Source organism: Mastigoproctus giganteus, chromosome 1 (genome assembly GCF_048544385.1).
Source record: "Mastigoproctus giganteus isolate SK-2022 chromosome 1, ASM4854438v1, whole genome shotgun sequence".
In the NCBI taxonomy this organism is placed as follows: Eukaryota; Metazoa; Arthropoda; class Arachnida; order Uropygi; family Thelyphonidae; genus Mastigoproctus; species Mastigoproctus giganteus.
The window spans coordinates 128,583,106-128,604,103 of NC_143575.1; the positions used below are offsets into that span (position 1 = coordinate 128,583,106).

A 20,998-nucleotide genomic window follows, 5' to 3' on the forward strand; every position below is an offset into this window, starting at 1 on the left:
AGCATAACCCCTCCTCCCTTCCTATCCTGCCTATCCCTTCTGTAGACATTGTACTCCCCAAATTCCAGTTCTGCATTCCTTATATCTGTGTGACACCCCGTCTCTGAAATCCCCACAATATCTGCCTTTGATGTTTTGAGCAATACCTCAAATTCATCAAATTTATTTACTAAACTCCTAGCATTGGTGTACACGCAAGTATACATGCACCTGTTCTTTTTCTTAGCTACCCTAACACAACCCATGTGTTTACTTGTACCCCAGTGATTCCCAGCAGTCTCTGAAGTACCCTGCATCTTGTTTTCCAGGCTGCTGCTCATTATAATAGAAGCAGTGCAAGAATCACTTTCACCTCTGCCAGTGGCTACTGTTAATCTATTAGTGCTTGTATCCTCCCAATCTAGCAGTTTTCCGACCCACGTGACACTGGCTCGATAGCATCAGCAAATATTCTTGCACCCTTTCTATTTAAGTGTATCCCATCCCTGTAGTGCATGTGCTTGCCTAACCTCCTTTGTGACTTGGTTACAGAATAGCTTATATCTATCACAGGCTTCCATGTCACCCATTAACTTATATGTATCCCATGCATTTTTCTTCTCTGCCATGTGTCTCATTAGTTCATCTGACATCCATTTAGCCCTAAACCTTGAACAATATTTCTTAGTTGGTATGTAAAGTCTAGTAGCTTCCAAGATAAATTCTTTGAATGCTTCCCATTTTGAATTTCCTCTTGGTAACATCATCAGTTGGTCCCATGTATAGAATTTAAATACTGTCTCAGACCATCGTAGTCGCCTTTACTAAAACAAAAACCCTTCCCTTTACCCCTGATGCTATATACCTATGATTAACTCCCACTTCAGCACACTGTGATCACTGCCACCTAGTGGTTCCTTTATCTGCAGATTTTTTTTTTTTTTTTTTTTGTAGTTGTTGACGCATAGGCTTCTGTTGCCATAATGCACCTCCCAAAGTTTTTGTAGTACTTTGATCCAAGCCTGAGGCAGGAATTGAACCCGCGACCTTTGGGTTGCCATGCAGGAACTTTACCCACCCGGCTGGCCCGGTCGGCATCTGCAGATTCTTAATACATGAAGAATCACTACTGATAATCAGATCAAGAGTGTTATTCCCTCTAGTTGCCTCCAGAACATGCTGATGTAGAAAACAATCATCCAATAAATCCACAAAAGCCTTGCTAGTGTGTGAGTGACCAACCCACAAATTCCAGTCAATATCTTGGAAATTAAAACCCTCCATTATAAGACTCTCTGATATACTGGCCCACCCTATTTCACTGTACAGTTTCTTGTTATACTCATCAGAGTCATTAGGCCTAAGGCGCTTCCGTAGCCAGGTGGGAAGGAGTAGCAGTGCGTAGCACACGCTTCTTGATTAGACCGGGGTTCGAGCCCATCACCACCAAATACGGAGGATGCGGAAATGTCGGGGAATGACCACCGCATATCCCCGGAGCAATATGGCCTTAGTTGCTAATGCTCCTAAAAACCAAATAACAACAACATTAGGCCTATAGCACACTCCTACTCTCAATTTTGATCTCCCGATGCTTATGTCACACCAAACTGACTCGACACTGCACTGTCCAGCAATGTCGACTGGCTTCACTTCCTTGGATTTTGTGTTTCTTAACTAATAGCATAACCCCTCCTCCCTTCCTATCCTGTCTATCCTTTCTGTACACACTGTACTCCCCAAATTCCAGTTCTGCATTCCTTATATCTGTGTGACACCACGTCTCTGATATCCCAACAATATCTGCCTTTGATGTTTTGAGCAATACTTCAAATTCATCAAATTTATTTACCCAACTCCTAGCATTGGTGTACACGCAAGTACATATGCACCTGTTCCTATTCTTAGCTACTCTAACACAAGCCATGTGTTTACTTGTACGCCAATGATTCCCAGCAGTCTCTGAAATACGCTGCATCTTGCTTTCCAGGCTGCTGCTCATTCCAATAGAAGTAGTGCAAGAATCACTTTCACCTCTGCCAGTGGCTACTGTTAATCTATTAGTCCTTGCATTCCCCCCAATCTAGCAGTTTTCTGACCCACCTAACACTGGCTCGATAGCATCAGCAAATATTCTTGCACCCTTTCTATTTAAGTGTATCTCATCCTTGTAGAAGCAATCTCTCCTGTTAACAAGTACAGACCAGGATGAAAAAAATTCTACCCCTTGAGCCTTGCACAATCTTTTCAGGGCCGAATTGATCGACAAGGCTCTCATCATATACTCCCTCCTATCGTGTCTGGGCAGAATTGCAGACAATTTCAAATTCAACCCTAATTCACGACTTTTTTTGAACACTGACCTGTACTTGTTAAGTAATTCCACTGGTTTCCTACTTTTAATATCATTAGTGCCAATGTGTACAACAATATCACCTTTTGTGCCCTTAAAAGATGATATCCGCTCTAAGACGTCATCAACCTTTGCCCCTGGCAGACATACCCTGGTCCTGTTCCACCTATCCTTTTTACATACCATGTTCCCCATTGCTCTGACATTAGTCTCCAACAACTACTAGTTCCTGTGGGACCAGTGCATTCTTCCTTGCAGAATGCACTGGTCCCACAGGAACTAGTAGTTGTATTTATGTGCATTACTAGCTCATAATGCACATACAGAACATGTTTTCTGGTTAATCAATTGGCTCCAGACTGATGAACGAAATAGGCTTGAAATTTCATCTCTGAATTCCATAGTTTTTATTTTATGCACCTACGTAATATCATATGTTGACTTCTACAAACCAATAGGAATAATGAAGGCAGGATGTTCTAGTAAATATGTCTAACTTTCTGAAAGATTTTTAAATCTTATTTATTATTTGTTGTAGACAGTAAAATTTTTTTTCATTAAATCACTATTTGTGTGTTGTGTGAATTTAAAGACAACCTCAAATTCCATTAATTTTTTTCTTAAATAGTTTTTAAATATGTAAAGTAATAAAATAAAAATCGTCATGTTATTACGTGTGTCAAACTTTATTTATGGTACATTGTAATTTACCTTTAACATTGGCCTAAATTACACATCAAGTTCAATTTTTCTAGAAAATTGGATATTCTGAATATTTCTGTTGTCTATGTTTCACATGATTCCTTATCTTACAGTGAAAACAATAAAGATTTTTTCCAGTTCAGCAACTGTATCAACCATTAAAAAATGTAAATTTAAGGTTTCAAAGCATTCATCATTTAAATCAAATGTATGTAAATCTTTTCCTGTTTTGTCCCATTTTTTTTTTATATAAATTTGGCAAATGTCCCGTTTTTCCTCTATGTGATTGTGGTCACACAGAATCATATGCAGATAAAAGCTTTAAGATTTTTTCTGAAATGGTAAGATTTTAAAGTTTTTTTTAGGACCAAAACTTTGACTTATTGTCAAGGGAAAGAGTAAATTATATGCTATTGAAATAGCATGCATATATATCCTTCTGTTGGTCATAATCTATTATGATTGGAGGGTACCCAAGTTAGAGTTAGGAACTACTTTCTTATGTAGCATTAGTAGTAGCATTTAATGCAAGAAACCAAACTTATACAGCATCAGAAAAAAAAAAAAAAAAACCTTCCCATTTTGCCCATCTGTTCACTCCAAACATTTGTACAGTTCTTTCTTGAATTTATTTAAGCTATCAACTTTCACAACGACAGATGAAAGTTTGTTCCAGCAATCAATCACCCGCTGGCTAAAGGGAAATTTCCACACATCTGCTCTACAATCTCTCCTCAATTTGAATTTATGCCCCCCTCAAGTGTGTAATATGAGCATGAGGAAGAATGCCATCAGCATTGAGCTTGCTCAAACTATTCAAAGCCTTAAACACCTCGATCAGATCACCCTGCAGGTGCATAATCTCCAGACACTGCAATTTGCAGAACTCAGTCATTTCTTGGTGAGAGCACCCCTTTGTTTCCCTCACCAATCTCGTTGCTCTTCTCTATACTCGTTCCAGCAGTTCCACATCCTTCCTAAAATGAGTCCAGACCTGTATGCAACACTCAATGTGTGGCCTGACCATTCCCTTATACAAAGTGATAATCACCTCCTTATCCCTACTACCAAAATTCCTATATATCATGGACAAAACCCCGCAAGATGTCCTGAAGCCTATCTGAACTGCTCAGAGAACTTCATATCTGACTACACAACTAACCCAGGTCTTTTTCATTCTCCACTACTCTGAGTGTAGTACTGTACCATTGGTACGTTACTCTGGGATTACTGCTACCCATAACCTCATTTTTCAATGCTAAACTTCATTTACTACTTCTCAGGCCATCTGCCTAACTTTTCTAGATCCTGTTGAAGTAGTATACTGTTATTAACAACTCTGCCAACCATTGTATCATCTGCATCTTTATCAATATCATTGATAAATACAACAATGGTCCCAACACTGAACCCTGAGGGACAAGTGTAGGAAGGTAGGATATAGATAGCAAAATATTTCCATAGTGTATTAAATTATGAGGGTGAGGTCACACTTCATAAAGGAAAATGCTGTTACGGTTGATAGATTGAAGCTTTATAAAATGGATTGAGAAGAGAAGTTTAAAGAATATAATCTGGTCTACAGGGGATAATTAATTTTGATTGGATTCTAACTTGTAAGAAAGAGGAGATCATTGATGGATATAATGGTAGATATTTGGCCTTCAAAGGGATTGACATGCTGACCATAAAGTTTAATATAATACAATACTACACAATGAATTGAAAAGCAATCTTTTCAATTCATTGTGTATTCATTTCAATACATTGCCAGAAGGGGCTAGAAAAGCAAGGAGAATGTCATTGGCCTAAGAGCTGAAGTTTGGATGACTTGAAAGAAAAGGAAAGAATACAACTGAGAATAAGGGCTACCGGGCTCTTCCTTGGGGCAGTCGAAGCTGATATTCTGAATACAAGTTGCAGATTTGTTAGAGAAGACAAGAGTGCAATTGTGGAGTAACTGTCAAGCCACTTTCAACAGGAACCCTGAAATGCAGAAATAGTTCTAGAGCAGAGATCAGTGGACTAACTCACAATTGAGTTTAAAGCAGTGGTAATATCAAAGAAGCAGCATTGCAGATTCTCCTTTTTTTGCCGTGTTGCATAAATTGTGAAAATGAGTTGAAGATTCATTTCAGTTGAATGTGCTGAGATGCCATAGGGAATTGATGCTGGTCAAAAAGTAAAAATTTGCCTACAAAGTGGTTTCGCAAGAATGTTGTCAATGTTTTAATAAAGGGGAGCAAATAGAGATAGGCCCAAAGTTTTTTCGTTCCTATGGTTTACTTACAGTTATTCTTGTCCCCAAATGTAGGTTTGCACACCTGGGGATAGGAGCGACTTTGTAGCATTTCCATTCTGGAGGTACATAAGTTTGAGAGAGGTTGTAAGGATTGATTTTTGAAGATGTCTAGGAAGAAAAAGCTGCCAGTTTTGAGGCAGCAGTTGGAGATACCATCTTATCCTACTAAAGAGATGTTTGGAAGGGAGTTGATTAGCCACTTTAAATTGGAAGGTGAAATTGAGATTTCAGACATGCTGTCTGAAATCTCAGTTTCAGATTTCAAACAGCATGAAGAATCCTTGAGCATAGGCATTGCATTGGTGGATGAGATAAGACCAAATCTGGTTATGGAATCTGCCCACCCTGCTAGCTGGAAGGCTTGAAGGATGTTTGTGCAATGTTTTTTGAAAAGATCCTCTTTCCTTTCTGAGATCAAGCATTGATAAATTCAGTTAGAATTGCTTTCTTAGCGGTATTAAACCAGAGAATAGTTGGCTGAAAAACCAGCATGCATCCTGTGAGAGGATTGCCTTCAAAATTTTCAAAATGCTTTCTTCTTGTTCCAAAAGAGGATTGATAAGTTGCATGTCCACCCTGGTTTGTTTTGCAAGGAGAACGGGCACCACCAAGGCACTGTCTCGTGTGAATGAAAACAAGCCAATGAAATAAGGCATCAGGAAGGAGGAATACGAAGGCAGACTGAACAGGGTAAAAATGTGAACAGGTACTTTGCAAGATAAAACTGTTTTTCCCACAGACTTAAAAGAAGGTCTTGGGTTTGTAAGATGGCAAAGATACTGTGAATGGGGTTTGTAGGGGAAGGTGGTCCGAATCAAGGCAAACTAGTAGATTTTTTTGCGAAAACAACAATTTAGAAAACAGAACTTATTAGAAAAGATTCTGTCTAATCTGGAAGTACTTCTAATAGGTGAATAAGCAGCTTCCATACAGTTGAGAATTAGAATCTGGCTAGGCAAGTGAGTGGCAGTGTTGGTGGGAAGTGAATCAAAAAGGTTGAATTCACCAACACAAATTATAATATCAGATGGTTTAGCAATGGAGATTAATCAGGAGCTGAACTCATCAAACTGACTGACAGACATAGGGAGGGTACAGCACAATATGCCACAAGAACAGGGATAGTGTCACGAATGTGGTTGCATTCATGACACTATCATGGGGACAGCTACAGTTTAAAGTTGAGAAGTCTGATACTGTCGGTGGGAGATAGTAGAGTAAGCCATGGAAGTGAACAGACATATGCCATCACCTCATGATTTTCATTGAATGTAGAATGAAAATGAAAGTTAAAACTGGCAACAAGTAAGCCACGGCTCAACAACTGCAATAAAACTGTAGTTGTCAATTTTGAGTAGATCCAGAAGAGTGCAAATCTTGTTCCAGAGGCTCCTGACATTTTGGAGAATATGCTGACCTCAGAGATATGTACTTGTGGGATGAGGACAAGTGCTGAGTTGGCGACCATTGAAGAATATGGGAAGGTGATATGAGCATGAGATGGATCAAATCACTAATGTGAACAGGGATTAATCCAGAGTGTAGGTCAGCTTTAGTATGAGTGATATCGAAGAGTCCATTATGATGGTCATTTTTGTCTTCCAAATAGCATTATCTTCTTGCATCACCTAGCTGATAAATGTCTTGTTGAAGCTAGAGGTTCTAGGATTAAGATGAATAAATTTGTTTATTCTTGTAACAATTGAACTACCTTAACCTTCTCCGCCCCCACTCATGTTCCTTCAGACATTTATGGATCCTTCTGTAAGATCCCATTTTGATAGTCTTTGTGTCCCCCCCTCTCCTTGTAGTAGGGAGGAGGGTCTTAAAAGTCAAGTTTTTTTCTGCTTGAGCAATAGCTTATATACCTAGATTAATTATGCTATTTTGTTTGCTAAGATTAGAAACAGTGCAAATAGCCTGTGCATAAAAACCTGTTTCTCAAGAGGCAAAAACTTAATACAACATTAAAGACCCCTCCTCAGATTTTCTCTGAGGGAGAGGGGCTGTATGTAAAATTGACTGCCAGTGTCACATAGCACGCATCTGACAGGAAGGTCCATAAATGCTTGAAGTAGCACAACCTTGGAAATGGCAGTACATAATACTGAGAGAGCTATACTGCCTTTCAACATCCTGAACTGCACCATAGATGCATATCTCCATAAGAGGAAATATAAAGAAGCATACATCATCTGCATATAAAGAAACATACCCCACAAGAGCATCAGGTATCCAGTCCAGTCTAGCTTTCTCTCTCTCTCTTTCTTCAAAGACATGATTCTCATGTCTTTGAAGCGAGAGAGAGAGAGAAAGTTTTGCCACCACTCATACAGCAATTTGATCTTACTTCTCCAAATTTCCACATAGTATTCAATCTGGTTGAAAATAGGAAACCAGTTTTCTTCAGGTGGGCCAGCACCCGCAATGCCAGAACAGACAGCTTACTCAGGTTCCTCTTCCCAGTATCATGCCTTCCGTCATCATCATTGGGCCCTTCTGTGAACTGGCGCACTGTTTCAACCAACAACAACATCTTTATTAAGTCCCTGCAAGTGGACCCAACCCCTTCTGACTGGAGCAAATCTTGACATGGATAACATAATAGCTTCCTCTAGTGACAGACACTAGCTAACTGGTAATCTCAATGAGTTTATCATTTGTGATGCCAAGAGAAGAGACTGCATTACCAGAATGTCTTGCTTCTTTCACAGATTAGTGAAATCTGCACCAAAAAGGGAGAGAGAAACTTCTAGTTAACACCTCTAGTATCATATGGTATCCTATGATCATATCTCTAGTTGTCCACCATTTCTAGTTGTTGTTCTTGTTCTTTGGTCATGTATAAGTTTTACTGAGGATAGTTGGCTGAATATTCCAAGAGAAATATGCTTGGATTTTTGCATGTTTGTAATGTAACCATTTTTTGCCGACTCTCACCGAATTATTGTTTTATTTATTTATTTTTTTTATACTATGATTATGTACTTTCCCTTATCCTTTTAACCCACTAATGAACTTTAAAAGTTATATTGCTGGTTTTTTTGTAAAAATATAAGTTATAAATACAGTAGACGGGATCTAACGGACCCCGATATAACGGATTTCGGATTTAACAGACCAGACAAATAATAATACAGTAATGTACATATTAATCTCGGCCATATTATTTGTTTTAGGTTATACAAAACTTCAGTGTTATTATTAATTAAAAATTAATAATAATTACCTGTTTCCATTATTGTTTTGATAATTACCTACTTTTATTTTTATAATCAAATTCAGGAAATTGTTTTTTTATTCTTTCTGAAAATTCCAAGAGAAATATGCTGAAATAGCTGTTTTCCCAAATAACAGATAAGAGCAGGCGGTGAATTGCGGAGCACAACGTGACTCGGGACACTAATTGCAGGTTTACCGACTCACTTTGTTTCGGTCTCAGTCTGCCTCAAGCTATCGTGCGGTCAGGTTGTATACAGTATTTCTGTGATTTCTGAATTGTGACTTTATTTATTAAATAATTTTGCAGTCCTTACAATTTAAAATGGCATCAAGTAATAGAGGAGTTAAAAGAAAGTGTGTGAATTTAAATGTGGCAGAGAAATTAGAACAAGGAGTCTCAGTAGCACAGGTTTGTGAAATTCACGGCGTAAATAAACACTTTCTGATATCCATAAATCAGAGGCAAAATTGCAACAGTTTAACAGTTTTTAACCCCCCCCCCCCAAGGTTACATTCGATATAACGGACTTTCAGCATTAACAGACACCCCTTCTTCCCATTAGTCCCTAAAATCAAGGGTTTACTGTATAAGTTTTTATGAGAAAAAAAAAAGTTAAGTTCTTAAAAGGAATTTTTAATGCATTTAACTTTTTTTTTTTTTTTTTGAGAACACAAATGCATGTATAAATCCATGTTTTTTTAATACATCCAAATTCACTCTGACAATCATTGTAAAGTGAAACTTATTTTTTAGTGTTGGATTAGAAGAAGAGCATGAGCTACTGCAATTTAATGGCATGAGAATGGTAAGCATAAAAACATTTATTTCATGAAAATTGGTATTTCAATTCTTAATATGTATTGGTAATAGTTTAAAGCAGAGGTTCTGAAAATATGGCCTGCAGGCCATGCCTTGAAGGTTATTTAGGACCATGATAGATTTTGACAAATCAGCAAGGCATAACAAAATTAATACAGCACATTAAAAAAAATAAATAAATAATGTTTTTGAAACATGATTTTAAAGTCATCTCATCATAATACAAAAATCCGTGCCTAACAACCAGTCATATTGAGGGTTTAGTGTCAAACACCATTAACTACAAAATCATTTGGTTGTAAACATTTTTGTAATTAACCAAGAAAAAGTTATTATGTACATATTCTGTTTTGTTTCTGGCAGGAAAATTTGTTGCAAAGTTACTTGAAGTAGTAACTTGGAAAACAAGAGTGGGTGTGACATTTTCTTGGTTTACCGACATTTTCTTTGTTAGCTTGGGCTATAAGCACAAGCTAACTTATAAAGTACTAGAGAGATACAACTGTGTGACATGATATGCATTGTTATTTTGAATAAAGTAAAACTAAAGTTGTCTCAAAGCAAAAATGCAATTTTGTAGTTAACGTTGTTTGACCCTAAACCCTCGATATGGCCTTTGATTTTTCAGCAGAAAAAAATTTTTTACAATACAAACAGAAATTTATATATTGTCTTTATTATTTATGCATGTTTTTTTTTATTATTATTATTCCAATTATAGTTTCAGAGCATTTATCAAGTCATTACAAAATATTGTCTGTTTTATTTATCAATTAGCATTAGTTAAGCATATAGCTTAACTAATGATGCAAGAAAGCTTAACCAATGATGCAAGAAAGCAAGCTTATACAGCAGCATCATCATCATCATCAACCATTTTCAATCCACTCAAGGATGAAGGCCTCTCCAGCAACTTTCCAGTTCCTTCTCTTTTGAGCACTGGCCATCCATTTACTATCCACAAACTCATGAATTTCATCTATTCATCTCTGCCTTTGTCTTCCAGGTTTTCTTCTAGCTCCTCTTGGGTACCATGCTGTTATTTTCTTAGTCCATCTGTCATCATGTCTTTGAGCTATGTGTCCTGCCCAAGACCATTTTAGTTTTGATAAAAATGTCCTTTACTTGAGATTCCTGCCTAATTCGTGTGTTTCTCTTCTTATCTAACAGTCTGATTCATAATATAATTTGTTCCATTCTTCGCTGTGTAGTTCTCAGCTTCTCTTCCATTCTTTTGGTGAGTGCCCAAGTTTCACTTCCATAAGTCATGGTGGGGAGTATACATTGGTTCATTATTTTACAGTTTCAGACAAACTGGGATATTGCTCTTCAGTATGTGACTATATTTCCTGAATGCTATCCATCCAAAATTCATTTTTCTCATGACTTCCAGCCATTTATCATTATTACAGCTAATAACATGTCCCAGATAAGTATATGACTCAACCTTTTCAATTACTGCTCCTTCAATCATTATTTCCCTTTCTGTGGCATACTTGTTCATCATTACTTTTGTTTTAGCCATATTCATCTTTAGTCCAAAATCCTTAATAACTGCATAACTGATTAAGATTTTCCTCTAATTCTTTGGGATTGTGGCTTATAACCACAATGTCATTTGCAAATCGTAAATGGTTTAGGTACTCTCCGTTCACATTGACTCCTTTCTGCTACCAGTCTAATCTTCTGAAAGCTTCCTCAAGGGCAGCAGTAAACAGCTTCAGAGATATTGTGTTTCCTTGTCGAACTCCTTTCTCGATTTTAAATTTCCTACTGTCTTTGTCTAGTCTAATAATGGAGGTAGAATTCTCAATTGCCTTATGCTGTATGGAGTCAAATGCCTTTTCATAATCCACAAATGCCAGACATAATGGTGTTTTATATTCATTTGCTTTCTCCATTAGCTGTGATATTACGTGAAGATGATCCATAGTTGAGAATCCTGTCCTAAAGCCAGCTTGCTCTTTCGGTTGATTCTCATCAAGTATTCTTTCTAATCTGTTAGTAATGATCCTTGTGAACAACTTGTAGATGTGGGATAACAAGCTAATTGGTCTATAATTTCCAATTTCTGATTTATCTCCTTTCTTATGCAGCAAAACTATGATTGCATTATTCCACTGCTTAGGCGTCACACCTTTTCTAATGCACTTTGTGAAGAGCCTTGCCAGTTTTTGTGTTATGTCTCTTCCTTCCAATTTTTACAACTCTGCAGTAACTTCATCTTCCCCCGGGGCTTTCTGATTCTTCATTTTCTTCAATGCATGTTCTACCTCATCAGGACAAATATCGGGTATGTCATATGTGTTGCTAATTTGCAATTCATCTTCCCCACTGCTGGCCTCATTCCCTTGCTCCTTGTATAATTCTCTATAGTAGTCCTGCTATTTGAATTATGCCTTTTCTGCTGTTTTTAAGTACACCATCACTATTCTTCAGTTTCAGTATCATTTGTCTTTCTGTATTACTGCTCATGGCTGCTGATTTAAATCCTTTGTTTTCCCTTAATGCTTGTTCTACTTTTCTTGTGTTAAATCTTCTTATGTCCTCTCTGAGTCTCTTTCTAATGGCTTTGCATAACTCAGTATACTCAATTTTCTCCCTGTCAGTGTTTTTCTTGCTCTTCATTTGTCGTCTTTGGTTCATCATGACAAGTGTTTCTTGACTACTTTTTTCTTCTTTGGATTTCTGTTTCCCTATAGGATTCTTGGGCTTTATCACTTTCAGAAAGTTGTAATATTCCTCGTCGATATCTTGGTCCTGAGCAGTCTGCAGAAGCTCAAACTTGTTCTTAAGTTCCAGTACATACTGCTTTTTCTCCTCCTCTGTTATCTCAAAGACCTTTGTATTATTTACTTGAGTCAGTTTTTTCCTTTCCTTTCTTACATCAATATCAATTGTGCATCTTACCATTCTGTGATCACTGCCAACATTTAGCAGAATTACTTAACAAGTACAGGTCACTGTTGAACAAAAGCCGAGAATTAGGGTTGAATTTGAAAGTGTCTGCAATTCTGCCCAGACACGATAGGAGGGAGTATATGATGAGAGCCTTGTCGATCAATTCGGCCCTGGAAAGATTGTGCAAGGCTCAAGGGGTAGAATTTTTTTCAGCCTGGAATGTACTTGTTAACAGGAGAGATTGCTTCTACAGGGATGGGATACACTTAAATAGAAAGGGTGCAAGAATATTTGCTGATGCTATCGAGGCAGTGTTAGGTGGGTCGAAAAACTGCTAGCTTGGGGGGAGACAAAGACCAATAGATTGACAGTAGCCACTGGCAGAGGTGAAAGAGATTCTTGCACTGCTTCTATTAGAATGAGCAGAAGCCTGAAAAACAAGATGCATGGTATTTCAGAGACTGCTGGGAGCCATTGCGGTACAAGTAAACACATGGGTTGTGTTAGGGTAGCTAAGAATAGAAACAGGTGCAGGTATACTTGCGTGTACACCAATGCTAGGAGTTTAGTAAATAAATTTGATGAATTTGAGGTATTGCTCAAAACATCAAAGGCAGATATTGTTGGGATATCAGAGACGTGGTGTCACACAGATGTAAGGGATGCAGAAATGCAATTTGGGGAGTACAACGTCTACAGAAAGGATAGACAGGATAGGAAAGGGGGAGGGGTTATGCTATTAGTTAAGAAACACATAAAAACCAAGGAAGTGAAGCCAGTCGACATCGCTGGACAGTGCAGTGTTGAGTCAGTTTGGTGTGACATAAGCATTGGGAGATCAAAATTGAGAGTAGGAGTGTGCTATAGGCCTAATGACTCTGATGAGTATAATAAGGAACTGTACAGGGAAATAGAGTGGGCCAGTAAATCAGAGAGTCTTATAATGGGAGATTTTAATTTCCCAGATATTGACTGGAATTTGGGGGCTGGTTACTCACACACTAGCAGGGCTTTTGTGGATTTATTGGATGATTGTTTTCTACATCAGCATGTTCGGGAGGCAACTAGAGGGAGTAATACTCTTGATTTGATTATCAGCAGTGATTCTTCATGCATTAAGAATCTGCAGATAAATGAACCACTAGGTGGTAGTGACCACAGTGTGCTGAAGTGGGATTTACTGAAAGAGGTAACTACCATTAGGGGTAAAGGGAAGGGTTATTGCTTCCGTAAAGGCGACTACGATGGACTGAGACAGTATTTAAATTCTATACAGTGGGACCAACTGATGATGTTACCAACAGCAAATTCAAAATGGGAAGCATTCAAAGAACTTATCTTGGAAGCTACTAGGCTTTACATACCAACTAAGAAATATTGTTCAAGGTTTAGGCCAAAATGGATGTCAGATGAACTAATGAGGCATATGGCAGAGAAGAAAAATGCATGGGATACTTACAAATTAACACATGACACAGAAGCCTATGATAGATACAAGTTGATATGCAACCAAGTTACAAAGGAGGTTAGGCAGGCGAAGGCAGATTACGAGAAATCCTTGGCAAGGGATGCAAAGAAAAACAGCAAAGAGTTCTTTACTTATGTAAACTCTAGAAGGAAGGGGATGAATCAGATTGGTCCACTTGATATTGATGGGTCAACTGTTGATGATCCTGCTCAGGTAGCTAACAAACTAAATGAATATTTTGCATCGACATTCACACATGAGGAGTTATTCAGCAAGGGGAATGCCAGAGGTGTATTCAACTCTAGCAGTAAGCTACAGAATCTTGAAATAACTGGGAGTAAAGTGGAGGAGAAACTGTTGAAGATAAACACAAGAAAGGCACCCGGGGTGGATGGGATCTATCCAGTTATATTAAAGGAGGCAGCAAAGGAAGTAAGCAAACCCTTAGCCATAATTATGAGAGCTTCCTTGGACTCAGGGGAGGTACCCATAGACTGGAAATGTGCAAATGTGACCCCAATTCACAAAGGAGGATCAAAGGCTGACACAAGTAATTATAGACCTGTGAGTTTAACTTCTGTTCCAGGAAAATTAATGGAGGCACTGGTTAAAGAAGCACTGCAGGATCATTTAGACAAGAGTTCAGTTATAGCTCAGACACAGCATGGATTTGTTAAGGGGAAGTCTTGCCTGACCAACTTGATTGGATACTATGATGCAGTCACAAAAGAACTGGATGCAGGGAATAACTTTGATATTATATACTTGGATCTTAGAAAGGCTTTTGATACTGTTGCACATGGAAGACTGCTACACAAATTGGAGCAGTGTGACATTGGAGGCAAATTGCTGCTATGGATAAAGGGGTGGTTGAGGGGGAGAAGACAGAGAGTGGTAATCAATGGACACTGCTCATCGTGGACTAATGTTATTAGTGGAGTCCCTCAGGGCTCAGTGTTGGGTCCATTATTGTTTGCTGTATTTATAAATGATATTGATGATGGTATATCAAGCTTAATGTCCAAGTTTGCAGATGATACAAAGGTTGGCAGGGTTGTCAAGGACACTACTGACACTATGCTGCTGCAACAGGATCTGGAAAGGTTGAGCAGATGGGCTGAGAGGTGGCAAATGAAGTTTAACATTGACAAATGTAAAGTACTACACATGGGAAAAAGCAACCCCAGAGCAACGTATCAACTCTGTGGTACTACACTGACAGTGGTAGAGAATGAAAGGGACTTGGGGGTGTTGTGCAGGCAGATATGAAGTTCTCTGAGCAGTGCAGACGGGCTGCAAGTGTAGCTCATGGAGTATTGTCAATGATATACAGGAATTTTTCCAGCAGGGATAAGGAGGTGATTATTCCATTGTATAAGGCAATGGTCAGGCCACACCTAGAGTACTGTATACAGGTCTGGAGGCCTCATTTCAAGAAGGATGTAGAGCTGCTGGAACGAGTACAGAGAAGGGCAACAAGATTAGTGAATGGAACAAAGGGGTGCTCTTATGAAGAAAGGCTTAAGTTTTGCAAATTACAGTGTCTGGAGACTAGGCACCAGCGAGGTGATCTGATAGAGGTGTATAAAGCCTTGAATGGTTTAAGCATGCTCAATGCTGATGGGATTCTTCCTCTAGCTCAGAAAAATCACCTGAGCGGGCATAAATTCAAATTGAGGAAAGACAGATGTAGGATAGACGTGCGGAAATTTGCCTTTAGCCAGCGGGTGGTTGGTTGGTGGAACAGACTGCCATCCCTTGTGGTGGAGGTTGATAGCCTAAATAAGTTTAAGGCTCAGCTGGACAGGTATTTTGAACGAACAGAGGGGTGAAGTGGAGGGGTTTTTTTTTTTTTTTTTTTTGGCTGATGCTGCATAAGCTTGCTTTCTTGCATCAAATGCCTCTACTAATGCTAATTTACCTTATTCAGGACAGTAACATCATTCACAATATATCTTCTGTTAGTGAGGATGAAGTCAATTTCATTAGTTGTTAATCCATTTGGACTCTTCCGTGTCCACTTTCTGTTCACCCTTTTCTTGAAAAAAGTGTTCATTACTGACAATCCTTGAGATTCTGCAAATTCCAGAAGTCTTTCACCTCGTTCATTTCTTTCACCAATTCCAAAATTTCCTATAGTTCCCCTTTCTGCGCTGTTTTGTCTTTTTCCAACCTTAGCATTGAAGTCCCCCATAATAATAGTATAATGGGTTTTCTGCTCATCTAGGAGACTCTCAATTTCGGTGTACATTTCTTCAACCTCTTCATCATCATCATGGCTCGATGTTGGTGCATAAATCATTATAACCTTTAGCTTGTACATCTTAGAAATCTTGAGTATTAGTCTTGACACCCTTGGTAATGTTCTTTTGAATTCCAAAATGTTGTTTTTTAAATCTTTATGGCGCAGAAACCCAACTCCACCTTCACTCCTTTCACTGTTTCCATTAGTGTACAGCAGATTTCCACTTGATAAACTTATAAGTGATTCATTTCTTCTTCTTGTTTCAGTCAAACCGATGATATTCCAATTCACATTTTCTAATTCCTTTTCCAGCTCTAATATCCTGTCTTCACCGATGAGTGATCTTACGTTGTAATAGGCCAAGTTCAGTTTCCATGCATAGCAGACTAGAGATTCTTAGCACCCTCTGCTTCCACTGTGATTCTCTCGCTGCCGTAAGAGGGGGAGTGAAAGCTGCTGGAGACTGAGGGCCATTTGTTTTGTCGTGCTGTCATATGCTTTATAATTTATTTGGAAAATTAAATGCACTAGGCATAATCCTTATGGGTTTTGATAATTAACTATATAAAATCGGTGTAAATACACCATAATTAACCCATATATTTGAGCTACGATTGTAGCGTAGAAGGCATAGTTTTAAATGTATCTCATAATGTGGTTGCCTTCACAACAAGATAGCTACTATTGAATTACTTCAAATAAATAACGCTTCTCTAGTAGAGAAGGCTACTGTTATTTATTTTCAGTGGTACCACCACCCAGATGATCGTTTCGAAGCTTTTTGGCTTCGTCATCAGTGGGCGGGTAGGTACCCAGGTAATACAACAAGCCATCTCAGTTGCGAAGTTATATCCACATTATGAGAGATGCCAGAAGGGTGTGGTGGTAATGTATTTGGAAAATTAAATGCACTAGGCATAATCCTTATGGGTTTTGATAATTAACTATATAATATCGGTGTAAATACACCATAGTTAACCCATATATTTGAGCTACGATTGTAGCTTAGAAGGCATCGTTTTAAATGTATCTCATAATGTGGTTGCCTTCACAACAAGATAGCTACTATTGAATTACTTCAAATAAATAACGCTTCTCTAGTAGAGAAGGCTACTGTTATTTATTTTCAGTGGTACCACCACCCAGATGATCGTTTCGAAGCTTTTTGGCTTCGTCATCAGTGGTCGGGTAGGTACCCAGGTAATACAACAAGCCATCTCAGTTGCGAAGTTATATCGACATTATGAGAGATGCCAGACGCCTTCTCTACTAGAGAAGCGTTATTTATTTGAAGTAATTCAATAGTAGCTATCTTGTTGTGAAGGCAACCACATTATGAGATACATTTAAAACGATGCCTTCTACGCTACAATCGTAGCTCAAATATATGGGTTAACTATGGTGTATTTACACCGATATTATATAGTTTATAATTTATGCATGGTTTTTATTTTTTATTATTTTTTTTTATTATTATTATTACAATTATAGTTTCAGAGCATTTATCAAGTCATTACAAAATATTGTGTGTGTGTGGTGCATCCGTAGCCAGGTGGGCAGGAGCAGCAGTGCGTAGCACACGCTTCTTGATTAGACCGGCGTTTGAGCCCGTGACCACCAAATACGGAGGATGTGGAAATGTCAGAGAAGGACCCCCGCGTATCCCCGGAGGAATATGGCCTTAGTTGCTAATGCTCTTAAGAAAACCAAATAACAATAACAACAAAATATTGTCTGTTTTATTTATCCATTAGCATTAGTTAAGCATATAGCTTAACTAATGATGCAGGAAAGCTCCAAATGCCTGTCCAGCTCATCCTTAAATTTATTTAAGCTATCAACTTCCACAACAAGAGATGGAGGTCTTTTCCAACAATCAACTACCTGCTGGATAAAGGCAAATTTCTGCACATCTATTCCACAACTGTTTTTCCTCAATTTGTATATATTCCCCTTCAGGTTCTTAATCTGAGCAAGAGGAAGAATCCCATCAGCATTGAGCTTGCTCAACCCATTCAAAGCCTTATGCACTTTGCGAGATACAAGACGCAAGCAGGGGACTGCGTTTCTGTACTTGTCCATATCTGTTGAAGAAAATCAAATTTAAGAATAAAACTGAGTGAGTTCAAATGGGGGGGGGGTAAAGCAGTAGAACTTTTACAAAAATATGGACAAGGTAGTCCCAATGCATTGTATGTTGCAGAACAAAATAAATTAAGATAAATTAAGAGGTGAAGTGGCAATAAAATAGCAGGCAAGGGAGTGAATCGAAGAGAGGGAAGGGATATAAGTGTAGATAAAAAAAGGCAATGATAGCGAGAGTTTAAGGATATGAGTACCCATGACAGCTGTTGACTGCCAATGCCTATACAAGTAAATATCCAATGCATAGTCCATCACTAAATACAGAGGATGCGGAAAGGTCACGAAATGACCACCGCATATCCCGGAGCAATATGGCCTTAGTTGCTAATGCTCCTAAAAATCAAATAACAACAATAGCGTAGTCCATCTGGATATTGTCTTGCTGTTCTTATATTGTATTGGGTGATTAGCTGGGCCACTGTACTGCCTTGCTGCTGTGTTATGAGACATACAATGCTCACCACAGGCATCAACCAAATGTGGCTGCCCAGTGTGTGACCTCTGGTATTGTTTGAGCACTGTTGAGTCAGTCACAGTAGACTCCATGGCACCACAGCACAGAACCATTTAGCTGGCTGTTGTAAAAATATGGGCACCTTTCATGGATTGTTCCCACAATCCTTCCACATTCAAAGTTGGAAAGATCTTGATGCCGACTCATTCTTCCTTCCTGGCACTCAACAACTGATCTCTACGTGTGTGAACTACATTCCATTTAAAGAAACCTACACTAACCCACTGCTAAGACTTTGGTCTATATGTGGTTAGTTCTTTCTATTTAATTGTTCAGAAGCAGTTATTGAAAAAACAAAATAAAAAGTAAAACAAATGCCAAACGTCATCAGGAGGGCAATTGCCACTTGGCCCCAACTTAGTGAGATACATCATTAGATGGAAACTTTCGGCTGTCACAGTGAATCAGGTTTCTATTCCTGCCACAAGGAGGCAGATGTTGCTGTCTAACTCCTTATATTCATCCTCTGTTTGAAGACTAACTACAAAATCATTAAAGTAAACAAAAAATCTTCTGTCATTGAACATGATCCATAAAGTGTCTCGCTCAGGTGCACCTAATTATCTCTGAAGGTATGATCTTAGATCAACATAATTGCTTCAGTCAAACATGTTTAGACATTTCTCCTTCTTCACATATGAAAAGGCCATTATCTGCAATGCTATCTGATACAATCTTAATGCAAAGCCATGTGCAGTCATAAGGAATGGTATTCATGCTGAATTGTAGCCAAGTTTTTTATTAGTAAACATAAAACATAAAAGTTTGTTGCCCCTTTTCACTTGCCATCGACTTGACTGCCAAAGATCATAACTCAGACAGCAACCTTTTTTCTCTGCCTTAAGATCTGTTTTAGAATACAATCTGCTAGAATCAGGGCATGAGAAAAATCCTTAAGTAGTAGCTCTTGTGTTGTCTTTGTAAAGAACATAATTTCAGACAATAGTACCAGTATGTCCACAGGAAGTGTCCCTACCAACACTTGTAAAGCCTTGGTTGAGTTTGTACGTAGAAGAGTGACACTTTGGGCCTGAAACAAATATTTTTTTTAAAATTTTGTGTACCCATACACCAGAAGCATAGGTAATAGTGGAAATGAATGAACATTTGTATAATAGATTTAGTGCCCTTCCTTTGATTCCCTTGTCAACACTAATAACTTTTCTGAGCTTGGCATACAGCATTCAAATCTTATTTTTTAAGAATTTTACTTGTACTGTGAAGAACAAACACTCTTCCAAATGCAACCTCATACCTAATTGTCTTTACGTATCTCAGGGAGACCCCGTGAGCCCTCACAGCCAGACATCTCACAGCCAGGCACCTATTCATGCTCAAATAACATGAATAGGTGCCTGGTAAAACAGTTTCATTTGTAACTGTTTTTCAGTTTGACTGAAGTCTGCTCCAGTCCATTAAACTCTCAAAAACAGCTGCTTCATGAGATTCTGTTTGGAACCTTGAATTTCAATATACTAATATAGCCTGGTCATCAGAATAGGCAATTAAATCAATGTCTTCATGATCCTTCTTTAAAAATTCATCAAAAATTATTCCAGGCAAAGGGACCTTTCATCGAGCTCCGAATATAACCTCTAGTAACCCTACGTATAATCTCAGCAAAGTTTTTGATAACAATTTCTCTCTCATTCTGAATACTGAGTAAAGATTAGCCAAACAGTCAGTTATTCTTATTCTTTCCAGGATTCCCCCCACCAAAGCATGTCAAAAGTCCCTTTAAAATTAACAAACAGAGCAAAGACATCACTCATCATACTCCTGAATACAAAGTATAAACCTGTATATGGCATCCTCTAATGATCTATCTCTTTTTAAAATCATATTGTTTTTTAGAAGAAATGTTTTTTCCAGGATAGGTAATCATTAATCGATTTATATGCAATCATTCATATGCTTAAGTCACAACAGACAAAAGAGCAATAGTGTGATATGAACTTGATTCATTAGGTAGACAATCAGATTTTTAATTATTAATCTTAGCAAAACAACTCTCCATACTTGGAGAAGATACCTTCAGCAAGACAAATATTAAAGATCTTTAGAGACAAATCAGGTCTTATTTGAAAGTTCTTTTCAACACTTTGGCCTCAATCAAAAAAAGCCCATCGACTTCCCGTCCTTTGCCTGATCAACAACATGGATTATTTCATCCAAGCTAAAAGGTGTTCTGTTCTATCCAAGAATATTCTGTTGATCCTGATCATTTTGTTCACCTCAATATTGTGGAAAAAATTCTTCCACGACCATGCTCACCAAATCCCTCCAGCCTAAAGTCTTAGCTACACCACTTCCTACTGTGTAATACTGTTATGGTCACTAGTAGTTA

General features: G+C 38.2%; 1 protein-coding gene across 1 annotated transcript in view; it reads left to right on the forward strand.

Moving 5' to 3' along the window:
- LOC150091132 (sodium/hydrogen exchanger 9-like) overlaps positions 1-20,998 on the forward strand; it is a 412,040-nt gene that overhangs the window by 257,446 nt on the left and 133,596 nt on the right. The window contains 1 exon segment of the mRNA XM_090387366.1: positions 9,313-9,364. Coding sequence (XP_090243492.1) covers positions 9,313-9,364 — 52 coding nt within the window.